The following is a 13,348-nucleotide window of genomic DNA, read 5'->3' as shown; positions in this document are numbered from 1 at the left end:
GGCAGCTGAGGTAGCCTCCCAGTGGGAAACGTGGGAGCAAAAATCAGTAGTAAGGAATTAACTTATCTGTTTTATCATTCTATTTAGGATAAATCCTGCTTCAAGTCCCTGAAATGTTCTGGAGAAAGGGGTGGTGGTGGTAAATATTCTAATCCCACTCAGTAAAATAGGAATAAGAAAAGGACTCACCCAGCCTGCTGACCCTTGGGCTGATCCTGCCCCGGAGGGGTCTCGCAGGCCCTGCTCCCTGAGCCTGTCTTAAGCCTACGCAAAGCCTTGCGGGGCTCTGGAGCTGCCTCCACACCAGTGCTGCCTGGGAGGGACGTCCAGCTCAGAGTGATGACCCCGCCTGCAATTACGGGTGTCATTCGGGTAAACTTGGCCACATCAGCTTTCCCAAGAAATGTTCACTGGTGTGTACTCTGGAGCCAGAGCAAACCGTACGCTTTTCCTCCTGGACCCCTACTTGCTGTCCCCTCCATCCCAGGTCTACACCGCCATCTCAGCCAGGGCTATAGTGCCCCAGGCCAAACTTTTGGGGACACCTGATTCTTTGATGGAAGCTAGAAAAGGCCACAATGACAGAGCTCTTCTTACATGTGGGAAAAGAGAGATGCTGAGATTCCACAGAAAGTGAATATTTAATGACAGGAGTAGGAAGCAGGAGTCTCTCCACACCAGCACTGCTGTGAGGCCTAGGACCCCCTCCCAGCTTTCTCTGCTCCCACATGGAAGCTTTCTGTGACCTTGACACAGTTAAAAGGGAATCAGTGGTACCTACTGATGAACACACACACGCACCCATCTTGCACAGAGTTCAAACTTACACAAAGTATTTTATGAATTCATAAACCAAAGAATCTTAGAATAACAACAAAACAGTATCTAGAAGTCAGTATCTCACTAGGTCATACAAGTACAATGTCTTTAGTAAAGCCAGAGCGGATGCTCTGTGTTTCAGGAATTGTGGAGGTGGTATGGGAGAGGTGTTCACAGCAAGCAGTAGGTCTCTCTTCTGCCAGAAGCCTTCAGGATGCTGTGAGCCTGTACCTCCTCAGCCTTCCCTGGGCTGCTCCTTCCCTGAGTCTGTTCTGGCCTCAGTGCGGTCACCTTGCTTAGTGATTCCAAGTGCCACGTGCTTTCTGTCTACCACCAGCCAAAGGGGGCATTTCCCAACTCAGAGGCTTCTCGGAGGTAGTCAAGAGCCTGACACCCTGTCCCACAAACACGGTGACTTCCTGGTGCAGCAGTTTTGTCCACACTCACCTTGTCTGCATACTCCCCTACTCTCTGTGTAATCCTGCCTGTGTGTTAGGGGCGGGCTGCAGTGCTACCCTCCTCCGGGAAAACTTTCATGGACTGCTACGTGCGACTTCTCTTCCTCTTTTCTAGCAAATGGCTCCATCTAAACCTCTCTTGGATAATTTCCTTCCACTCACCCCGACTGCAGTTCCCAGGATGCTCTCCTTTCAGGTGGGAGGGTGGCAATCAGCCCTGGCTGTTCACTGAAGCCCTGACAGCTCCCAGCCCTGGGCCTCATGTGGACTTGGGCTACGGTGCCAGGACTGGTCCAGGAATGACTCACCCCTGCCCCCTCGCCTTCTTTCATGCTCCCCGTCCTCTCTCAGGTTTCTTCTATTCTGCATATCATTATGAAGTTTTCCCTTTATCCTTTCATAATTATTTTCCTCACTTTCCTATTCTCTTCTCTCTGCTCTTTCTTCATAAATTAAACAAATTAATATGAAACCCTTTAAATATTCTTAGTCTATCAAAAGCTATGGACTCTCACTTTCACCACCACTCAAGGTGCTCAGGATACACACCCATTCCTGCAGACAATTCCAGGGCCTGGTGGGGTCAGGAGCCCACCATGGGCTCCAGGTTAGGAAAAGCCCTGTTCTTAATTCTCTCCTCCCCCTTATCACTCACGCACTCATTCACTCTGTCATGCACCAAATGCTTATTGAGCAGCTACTATATACCAGGTCTTATGCTGTACCAATTCTTGCCCTTATGGGGTTTACTGTTAAATAAGGCAAACCAACATTACTAAAATCACCAAAGAAATTAATGAAAAGCCTTTATGGAAAAAAGTGCTGCAAAGGAACAGGTGCATGGTCTTGTGAGATGATGTGTTGGAAGGAATGGACCCAGTTAGGAGAGGTAGGGAAGGCTTCCCTGAGGAATAATCCACTTATAGAGGTAAAGGACAGAAGGACACACACAGGTAGACACCTGGATAGGAGGAATGGCAAGAAGGCTGAGAGAGACTGCACGGCAGTGTGGTCCAAGGTGTGGCTCTCCAGCAGGTCAGAGCGGCCGCTGGGGTCTCACTGCCCACCTTGAGGCATGTAAATGTCTCCAGTGGGCAACAAAGAGATGGAAGTGACTAAATTTGATTTTCCTATTTACACCTCCTTCCCAAATTCACCTATCCTATGTTATTTGCAGGCAATGGTGTTTAGAAGAATTTAAAAATGGTTATTCATAATTTATTCAACAATTATTTATCCAGTGTCTACTATGTATAAGGTGGTGGGGATTCCACTGTCAACAAGACTGATAGGCTCTTTATTTTTATTTTCACCAATCCTCTGGCAAGGGGTTTGGGAGACACCAAATTAGAGATCAGAAGTGGCCCATTTTGTATAAGCACCATTTAGATGGGTGTAGTGACTGCAGTAATGCCTTTATAATTGTTATGAAAACCCTCATCTACTCTCCCTCTGAGTCCCCTGGTGGCGAATAAAATCCACTGGCCTGGAGTACTCCTAAGAACTCTCAGTTGGGGCTCATGAAATTCTCCTTCTTGTTATTCCGACAGGAAGTTGATTGCATGATAATCTAGAGATTATTACCTTAGTACTCTTGGTTGAACAAATGAGTGAAATACCAAGCAAACAGATGAATTTGTGTTAGAAAATGAGTCTCCCACACCCAACAAAGCCTTTATGAGTTTTATAGTCTTTAACTATCAGGCTAAAGGAGTTGGGCTCGGACAGAGAAATAAGGACAGGTTAATACAAAAACCCAAACCCAATCAACAGTGAAGAAAGTCAGGATGCTTGTAGATGAGTACGCTTGCAAATGGGGCTCCTGGAATGCGGCAGGAGGCATGCTGAGTAACAGGGAGCTGAGGGGGAAGTAAGCTCCCCGAAGGGGCTCACGGCTTCAGATGGCTCTTCCACAGCACTCAGACTGGATTTTGTATATTTTCATATGGATCAACCCACAGATAGAGATGAGGGGATTACTCATAAAACCAGGTCTATGACTAGAGCAGCGAGCAGAGAGCTGAGGTCATGGGTCCAGCCGTCCCAAGAGTAAGTGGATGACAGCCTGGCAAAACCACAGTTAGGGAATTGTCTGTCCCTTGCTCCCTTCCCACGGCGTCAGCAACCCAGAGCTGAGGCATTAGAACTTCAACATCTAGGACTCCGCAGCACAGGGAGAGAAAAGACACAACTCCAGACAACAATCTGAAACAAATCATGTCTTTTATTAGCTCCAGTTTTTCCCCCCAAATTTAATGGGATTAAACCATGAAGAGGCCAGGCTATTTCCCTACTTTATTTTTAGCAATGTCAACGAAAGGCCCAGCAGGGACATCCTGTTTTTAATTAAACTTGAAGAGCCCCATTCTTGTTTCTGGGTAACTGCAGAGCCACGGGGCACCAGGAAGCAGCTCTGGCTCTACCCTCCCCAGGCTCGGGACAGCACCTGCCGTGTGGCAGGGGTCTTGCCCGCTTCCTTGTGGTCTATAGTTCTCTTTCTCTTTCCCTCTGAATGAACCACGTCAGAAAGGAAGGACGCACGTCTGAACTGATTAGAGTTGTGGGATCAAGTGAGGGCAGGCACAATTCCAAGAGTTAAAGCTCAATCTTCTTTCTGAAGGAAACCAGACAGCCTCTTTCCAAGAGATGTAGGGACTTCTAACAGGACATCCAAGGCTCCTGACAACTGACCAAGGGCAAAAGAAGTTAAGCAGTACAGGGTTGTTTTTAGATTCCAGATACAGAACAGCACCCTGCCTACAAGGATATTACATACCAGGAAAGGATGGTGGAGAGAGGCCCCGAGAACCTTTCTTGGGAACACTTTTAAAATAGTATCAATGTCTGTGTATCTGGACTGGTGTAAGTACTTTCTTATTTAGAGCTAGAAGAATCCATTAAGTCAGTAACTTTCCACCCAGCTGCTATGGCGACTCGCACATGCGGGGAGAAGAGGAGTTGTCCCTCAACTGCCTGTAAAACCCCTAGACAACACATCACCCGGGGCTCTCTTGTCCCCTCCTGTCCCCTCCTGGCATGAGCCAGGATCTCTGTCCTCTCACTTTATCTCTAAATAAAAGCCTCTGCCTTGCTCTCCTACCTTGTTTGCAAAGTTCATTCTTCGACTCTGTGAACAAGAACCCAGGTATCAGCAGGACAGGATGAGGAGTCCACAGAGGAGATGGGGGGAGAAGTGTGCCTTGCAGGCAGCAGGCACTCACTCATGCTGCCAGATGGCATATGCAATGCCAAGAGTTAAACTCTTAATCTACAATGTGGCTTGCCATGATAAGAATCCCTTAATAAGAAAGGGATAAGCCAAACACTAACGTTAGTTCTAAACAACTGCTTTAAAGAGTTTCCTTCAGGAAAGACATCTAAGTTGCATTCCACAGTCACATCTGTGGTCCACATTCATAGTTGAGAATTAGGCATGAGTCTGAGCTGAATTCCCAGGGACCATATCAAGATGGACTAGAAGCTCTTGCCTCCTTTTTTTTCCCCCCCAGAATCAGAAGAATATGGTGTCTCCGGTATCCCAGGAACACACTAAGGGTGAAATAGTGTCTGTGACACCAATTGAGGAAGGTCACCGAGAGAAACAATGCCAGTGCCTCTCAGAAGGTGGTTTTATAAGGAATGGAAAGAAGTCTCCCTGAGCCTTGTTTTGGTCTTCCACGGCACAAGCTGGTTGTCCAAAATGGCCACAATTGGTGCTCTTGTGACCAGGTGGGACAATCTGAGTTTCTCTGGGGCCCCTGGAGGGCAAAGCTTTGCATGCTACCACGATTGCCTCCCTCTGTCCTCAACCAGCTGCTGGACAGCGGTGCATGCCTTACCCCTCCAGTGAGCCAGGAAAAAACAAGCAAATTCATCATTGCCCCCTGAAACCTTTTCTTTTATAAACAGTTCCACCATCCATCCTGTGACCAAGTCAAAGACATGCTCCATCATTTATCTCCATATTCACACAGTCACCAGACCTGTTAAATCTGCCTCCTTAATGTTTTCTTAAATCTTTCATTCCTCTTGACCCTGTTTTGTTTCAAGTCAGAGGTGGTACCACTCACTGGTGAATGATGAGTGAACCAGAAAAAAAAAATTTTTCCCATACTGCTGAAAGAAACACAAATGAAATCTGTGATGGGCTGTTGGTATACTCCCGAACTCTTTCCTTCACATTTTGTTCATTTCAAAAGGTATGAAAAGATGGAAAGATGGACTAAGGGTATTCTGAAGTTCATCTTCATCAAAAACACCAGTTAACCCTGAATCACAACTGGGATGGAGCTTCTGATTCCAAGACAACAGTTATTTGAACACCAAGTGTTTTTTAAGCAAATCATTAACACCCAAGTAATGAATTAGCTGATTAAAAATTATTACAACCTGGTCTTTAAACTAAGGACTGCTATGAGCAATCTTAAATCAGCCTATGTATTCCCTTCAGAAAGTCTCTAACTTGAATTTGGGAGCAAATCCAGGAAGGTCCTTCCCAAATAGTCCCACTGCACTGAGTGTGCCTGCGAGCGCAGGTCAGGTTTGCGGATTTCTGGCACCCACCACATTCTCTCCCAGAAAGGTGATCTTTCTTTGATCTGGATCCTGTGAGCATCAGAGTAGCCCAGGAGTTTAAGCTTATTCCCAGATGGGCTGATGTTTGATAGAAAAGATAATAGCTGAAGAAGGCCAGGAACTCCTGACTCATCTGTACAAGAATTCTCTTCTGCGAGTTCCACCAATTGAGGGTTTAACTGAGGTACTTCCCTTTCTTCTTTGTGAAACATACACTTTACCACTAGGTATATTTAATTTAGAACTCAATGGAAAAGTCTATCTATTACCTTGTCCTTTGAATGGGAAATGACTTCCCTTTCTTTAGTGGGGAAACATCCTGTCCCAGCTCTGGACACGGCGATAGAAGAGGGGCCAACATTTACTGAGTGATACCCGGTGACCTGCATTGTCCCAGGTGCTCTACTTGCAATGACTGTTTAACCCTTACGATTACCAGGAAGAGAGGGAAAAGGAGATTGGAAAAGGAGAGAGGCAAGGTGACATTGACCTGCTGTATCCAAGACACCCACTCTTCCAGTTCTTCCCTTGGCTCCCACCTCATCCTTATTTTGGACATAGAGGAAATCAATTTTTCTCTGCCTGTGATTTTCATACAATCATACAGACAACGCAGTGCAGCTCATGGACTCCTAACTAGTGACAGTCCTGTAATTAAAAACTTATTCTTTCAAAGAGTCCCAGTTACCTCCTGAGAACAGAACGGGGGCCAGTTTCACTCCATGCTCTTGCTACATTCTCCCTGGGAGTGCCACGGTCCCCCGAGGGATCCCAGAGGTCAGCATTCCCTCAGCCCCGGATCCCAAAGAGAGTCCCGGTGCTATTGGCCCAATCAGCAACGCCACTCAGGTGCTGGGTCCGCCCCTCCCTCGGACACAGTCTGTGCTGTGCTGGGGGCCGCCTGCAGACCTGCCTCCAGATGGGCTGACTGACCAGGGACTGGGGAGGGCAAGAAGGATTCGCCCTCCTTTTGTGATGGTGGGCTGACCCTAGCCCTACCCGGAGGAGAGGATCTGCTGTAGGAGGGAAAGGTCAGAGTTGTTACCTGCGTAAGACTCCTGAGTGGCGGTTTGGATGCAGTAATAAAATAGTGGGCCTAAATTATGTTCCTGAATTTGTCACTTAAAAAAAACACCCCTACACATGAATGTGGAATGTTCATTTAAGACTCTAAAAATAAATCGACATATGGTTTTGCTTGTTTATACAGATGTTGATATAGCAAAGTTATTTTTTTAAAAAAGGAACATAACCGCATTTTGGTGTATGTCCTAGACTGAATCATGGCCCCCAAAGACATGCGTCTTCTAATTTCTGGAACCTGTGAATGTTGCCTTACATAGTAAAAGGGACTTTGTAGATGTGTTAAGGATGTTGACTTGGGAGGATTATTCTGGATTATCTGGGCACTTACAATGTAGTAACAAGAGCCTTTATGAGTGGAAGAGAAGCAGAATGAGACACCAGGAGGAATGGAAGCGGGAGAAGGACCCCTTGACGGGTACCAGCATGGGACCTTGATTCGCGTGTGACGCTGCTGGCCCACGGCTTGCCTCCACCTCATCGCTCCCCAGCGGATATTTGACCTGGCACTAAGCAGAAACCTGACAGACAGGGACTCCTCTGACATCACTGTAGCTTCTGCAAATGTACACTCTCCAAAAAACAGGGTGCACCAGCTAGAACCCAAAGCAGAAAATCGCCACAAAAGCTTCTTGGGCCAGTGACAAGGCCTCAGAGGTAGATTTTCACAGGTGGGAGAGGGAAAGAGGAAAAAAAATAGAACGGCAAGTTCCATAATATTCTACAGAAAATTCCAGTTCATCTAGAATAATTGAAAACCAGAGATTAGCCTAAGAAACAGATAGAACACATGAATTGTTGGTTTGCAAAGTAGCAGAAGAGAACAACAGCCCTTAACAGAGAAATCTTAGTCTACTTTAATCTCATTGGCCATTTTGAAGTTGCCTCAGGTGCTGAAGTATTTTCTCTCTACAGTCATGGATATCGATCATTAGGATGGGGTACTGTAGAAAACAATTTAGGACATTTGAGCCTTCCATTTTCAGGCTTCTTAAAAAAGAACTCAATGGAAAAGTCTATCTATTACCTTGTCCCAGGATTCTTAAAAACCCTGAGTGTATACACATTTATTAAGGTATCTGTTTCCTTCCAGTTATGATCTGGAAATGAATTGTAGACCTGTGAACAGAACAAGCTTGCAAGTGAAGCAAATGCCTTGTTACACTAAATGCTCCTTCACTCTTATGATTATGTTTTTGCATTCTGTACTGAATACGGACTCAGTCAGCAAGGGCTCGGCAGAGCTTACTGGCACCTTTTGCACATTCCCTGCAGAGTTCTCGCTCTCCCTTGTGCACTGGATTCTGTAGCACAGGAAGAGTGTCTCCTTTCCTCCCTCTGCTATTTATTCCCAGTGCCAGCTACTTAGTAGGTGCTTAACATTCCTGTGGAATGAATTTGTGAATGGTTTGATTTCCAGAAGCCCATGTGGTCTGGAGAGTCTCCCTGCCTTGGGGTCAACATCTTCATTAAGAGTGGCCACCAGACCATTGACCGGGGACAGATAGGAGAACCATGCAAACATATTAAACAGGACATAGCACAGTAGCTGATGGGCATCTTTCTCTTAAAATCCCAATCAGGAAGCAGTCCTCTCCAAAAGGAGAAATACTCATCCCCTTCACTGCAGTGAGGAAGAGAATGTAGGGTCAGAGCACAGCACTCCCGGAGGAAAAGGAGAGACAAAACGAAGCAAATTAAAATGAATCACCTTTCAAATTAAAATTTTTGCTTAATTAGCAAAGATTAAGGAAAGTCAGAAAAGTGCAATGATTTGGGGCACCCTTCACTCATTCTGGGAGTACTTTGGCAAAAACGATTTGGCAGAATGTATCAAGAGCCTTACAAATAAATGCTCATTCCCTTTGGCCCAGTAATTGCACTTCTGGGAATCCTTCTAAGGGAATAATCCTAAATATAGAAAAAGTTTCATGTACAAGAATTACTTGTTTGTTATTTTATTTTTAAGAGTTTTAGTATTATGTATTATAATTTAAACCGGAAACAACCTGAATATCCAACAACTGGGGAAAATTAAATTTTATTGCATGACAATTATGCAGCCATTAAAATATCTTTATAAAGGCTTTTATAACATGAGAAAGGTTTGCATTATTATGTTAAATGAAAATGGCAAGATATAAAATTTCATATGTATTATGAAATCAACTAGATATCTTTTAATGTGTGGAAATAGGACCAATAGAATATGTTAGAAAATTATTAGTGGTGACTCTCTGCAGGTAGAATGGGATTACGGAGAATCTATCTATTCTTCTTTTATATTTTTCAATACTTCCCATATTTTTACAGTAGACATTGTATTTTTCATATATTTAGCCTTGGGAGAGGGAAAAACAGAGTACTTCCTTTTAAAATGATGGGGGTTTTGATTCTACTTGTTTGTATTTCTAGTGAGACAGAACCTAGGCTAGAGGTCCCTATCTTTATTCAAAAGCCTAATAAAGTTGTAAATTAATGATGGTGATGATGATGGGCTCTTCTGTATGGCAGGCACTCTGCTGAGCAGAGGACATGGAGTCACACCTAATCTTAAAATAACCCCACATTGATGGGTGGGGACCACCAGTAGTTGCATTTTACAGATGAGGACACTGAGGCTCCCTTAGGTAAACTGACTTGGTCTAAGTCACTGAGGGAGTGACTGAAAGGGCAGGGTTTGAACCCAGGTGAGAGTTTGATCATTAAATACCCCTCCAGGGGACATAAGCCCCAGGCCAGGTCAGACATATTGCTGCAATGAGTAGAGGCAGTGGCTATAGTTAGCATGGTCAGCTGGAGAGTGTGCGTCCACTGGCAGGGTGGGGATCACCAGGAAGCACCAGGTGATTTATGCCAGGCCAGAATGCGGGCTCAGTGTTGCCAGATCTCCTGAATTTTCAAGAGATGCAGACCCATTTGCACGTTATGTGCCACCTCCCTGTTCTGTATGTTTGTGTGCCACCTCCCTGTTCTGTAATACTCGTTCAACGTTGTCAAAAGTGCTGGGTAAGCCAAATCAATGTCCAGGTGGGCCTCCAGTTTGCAGCCCCTACATTACGCTGAACCATACACCTTCCGCTTCTTCCTTGTGACTCACACTCTCCTCTTCGTAAAGGGCTAGGGCTACGTACCTGCACAATCTCTAGCATTTCGGCCTTGCTGATGTAGCCATTTCCATCCAGGTCATACATGCTGAAGGCCCACTTCAGCTTCTGCTCCAGCTTCCCCCTCGATGTTACACTCAGGGCTATGATGAATTCTCTAAAGTCTATTGTCCCATCTCCATTGGCGTCGAAGGTGCGGAAGACATGTTCTGCAAATTTGGAAGCATCCCCATAAGGGAAAAAGTTCCCGTATATTTTCTTAAATTCTTCCATTGACAAATGTCCACTGGGGCAGTCTCTCAAGAAGCCTTTATACCATTCCTGGATCTCGTGCTCTGTAAAGTCTGTGCTCTCCAGCAGGTCCTGCATGACCTCAGGGCGCAGCTTGCTGTTCTGTTTCCCCATCCTGGCAGCAAGGGTTTAGCTGTAGGCAGAAAAGAATACGTGCAAGTTTTTAGACCCATTCTTTAGAGGCACATTTTACAATTTGTGATGGTTCCTTTGAGAAAAGGAAATAAACTCTATTTTACTCCAGTAACGCTGTCTAGGTTTTCCCAAACTGTGGTCAGTCAAAAAAAAATAGAAGGCAGGTAGAAGCTGCAGAGCAGAAATATCACTGACCAGAAAACTGGAATTTCTTTTATACAAAGACAAACTGAAAATAAGACATTCATAATGAAAGAGAGAGAGGGAAATTGGTTACTTAGTTCCGCCTATCTATTTGCAAGAGGTCTAGCCTGGCTTTAAGAAGACAGGCTTTCTAACACCCAATCCAAGTAATTCCTAATACAGCAAGGAGAATTTAAGGAGAGGAAGAAGGGAGAGCAAAAGACATAATTTACCATGTTTTATTGCTAGAATATTTCCAAGAAAGTGTCGATTTGGTACCTTCTGAGTATTATAAACACAGACATGAGTAAGGAAAATAGAAACCCATCTTATACCATTAAAAGCTACAAGGCTACTTCAGTTATTTCAACTCACAGTCAAATTATTGTCAGCATTAGGTTTAGATGGTAAAGATGATGCTTCATAAAGTTGTTTCTGTCTTATGATTGTGGCTTATGGAATAGGCCAAACTTTCCTTTTTAAAATATAATAAATTAATATTCTTATCATAACACTAGCACACATCTCTAGTAAAATAGCAAAACAACATAGTGATGTGTAAAGAAAAAGTCAGCATCATTTCAAATCTTAACTCTTAGAGATAACTACACCTAGCATTTTGGTTTGTGTCCTAGATTTTTTTATGTGCATACTTATTTAAATATGCTAGTAATATGTATTTTAATATAATTACATTTCAAAAAACAAGAAAATACATTCTTTTGTTACCTTTTCTTAAACTTAACATAGTGTGGGAAATAAAGGCAACTTATTAGGTAAGAAAAATCCTGTAATTGTCATCTTCCCATTCACACAGATTTCAACTTAATCGAACTCCCTGTACCAGGCATGTTTCTGGAGCTGAGAATGCAAAGAAGAGTAAGTTGTGGCCCCTCCTCCTTAAAGGGCATTTAGTTGTGTATGTACAGGGTTTATGGTGGCAGTAAGGGGACAATGCAATAGATATTCAATACATGGAACCAGGGGAATGGACGTGGTGCAGTGAGAGTACATAGAAAGGACACCCAAGCCAAAAGGGGGCACAGGTGCTCTCCAGGAAGCCTTCTTGGAGGAGGTGATAACTGAGCTTAGTTTCTATTTTCAAAGTCCTATTAAAACATGGTCAGGATAAACCCCTCTCATAAAGGGCCTCTGCACTTACATTTTTCCTACAGGGGAAAAATCCTTAAAGTAAGGCTTGAAAAATTATAGAATATATGAGAGAGAACACATCCCAATCTTAATCGTGATTCCCAATTATTTTTGTGACTTTTACTTCAGGGCATTTATTTATTAATGTCTGTCCCCCTGCCACTGCAGGGTCAGCCCCTTGAAATAGATTCTCTTTTGAGGTTGTTTTGTTTCTCTAGAGTCCACAACAAATAACATTTGGTGACTTAATGAACAAAGGAATGACTGATAGATAAATAATTTCAACATGAAAATATGGAAAAATCTTCTTAGAAAAAGAGTCCTTCTACTGCAAAGATGAGGTCATGGCGTTCAAGACTATTTGGCACACTAAAGCTATCTAGTTAAGACTTGGTCTTGGGATCTCTTTTTTCCCAATTTTATTGAAATATAATTGACATATAAAATTATATAATTTTAAGGTATACAACATAATGACCTAATATATGTATATCCTGCAAAATGATCCACAATAAGTTAACATCCATCACCTCACATAGTTTTTTTCCTTGTGATGAGAATTTTAAGATCTACTCTCTTAGCAACTTTCAAATATACAATACAATTATCCAGAGCTGTAGTCCTCATGCTGTACATTACATCCCCAGGACTGATCTCGTAACTAGAAGTTTGCGTCTGTTGACCACCTTCACCCATTTCCCTCAGTCTCCACCCTTGGGATCTCTTATGCTGAACTGCTGGTATATCTGCTTGTTGCCTCCACTAAAAATAAATGCCTAGAGGGCAGCATTTGCATCTTACACTGCTCAAACCTCTTTCATTATAGCTATGGTTCAGGAAACAATGAACAGTCCTTAATAATTGCCAAGCTGATTGATTTTGTTTTCTGAGTTCTGCCAGGGAGGCAGCAGGGGCCCCACTCCTGCCCCGAGGCAGGCATCCCCTGAAGGGTAGCGGAACAGAGACCCTTCCTATTAGCAGAACCAACAGCTGCAGGGAACTTACTTGCAGAGGTCCCTCTGAAATCGGGTAAACACCACTTTATGCAAGAGCAAAATTAAACCACAACTCCAAATGGGGCACGAATGGAATTGATGAATTGGACCTTCCAATAACTTTCACTTCCCTCGTGTCCCTTTCCTTTTTTCTGGAGGAAAAAATGCAATGTCAGAGAGGCTGGTTTTTATTAGAATTTTAAAACTCTCATGTAGTTGCTAAGTTGGCAATTTGCCTGAGGCAAGAATTTAGGAACATGAGGTAATACATAATTCCAGAGCTCTGAAATGTTTTACGGAATTTATAAGTAATTTTGAGCTTTCTTTTTGGGGATTTCTTTGGAGTGTATGCTCTTCTCTGTGGGGTTCAATCAGATCATGATTATTACACTTTGGTTCTGTGCAAATCGGTGTGTGCTTAGCCTTGGGAAAAATGCCACATTGATATTTAAACCTACCCTCTTAACAAATGATTTATTTCCATGGATATATAAAGCTCTGTTTCTTCAAAACCAAACTTAAGTTCCTTTCCCAATATTTCAAAAGCTCT

General features: G+C 43.6%; 1 protein-coding gene across 4 annotated transcripts in view; it reads right to left on the bottom strand.

The window, feature by feature from the left end:
* NCALD (neurocalcin delta) overlaps positions 1-13,348 on the bottom strand; it is a 373,180-nt gene that overhangs the window by 6,671 nt on the left and 353,161 nt on the right. For all 4 annotated transcript variants that reach the window (XM_036876366.2, XM_036876363.2, XM_036876364.2 and 1 more), the window contains one exon: positions 10,070-10,466. In XM_036876366.2, the coding sequence (XP_036732261.1) occupies positions 10,070-10,447 (378 nt within the window). In that variant the 5' untranslated portion in view covers positions 10,448-10,466. The remainder of the gene's footprint in view (positions 1-10,069; positions 10,467-13,348) is intronic.

The sequence above is a fragment of the Manis pentadactyla genome, chromosome 3 (genome assembly GCF_030020395.1).
Source record: "Manis pentadactyla isolate mManPen7 chromosome 3, mManPen7.hap1, whole genome shotgun sequence".
NCBI lineage: Eukaryota > Metazoa > Chordata > Mammalia > Pholidota > Manidae > Manis > Manis pentadactyla.
The sequence above is the reverse complement of the archived record's forward strand: the minus strand, read 5'-3'. Positions and strand labels throughout refer to the sequence as shown.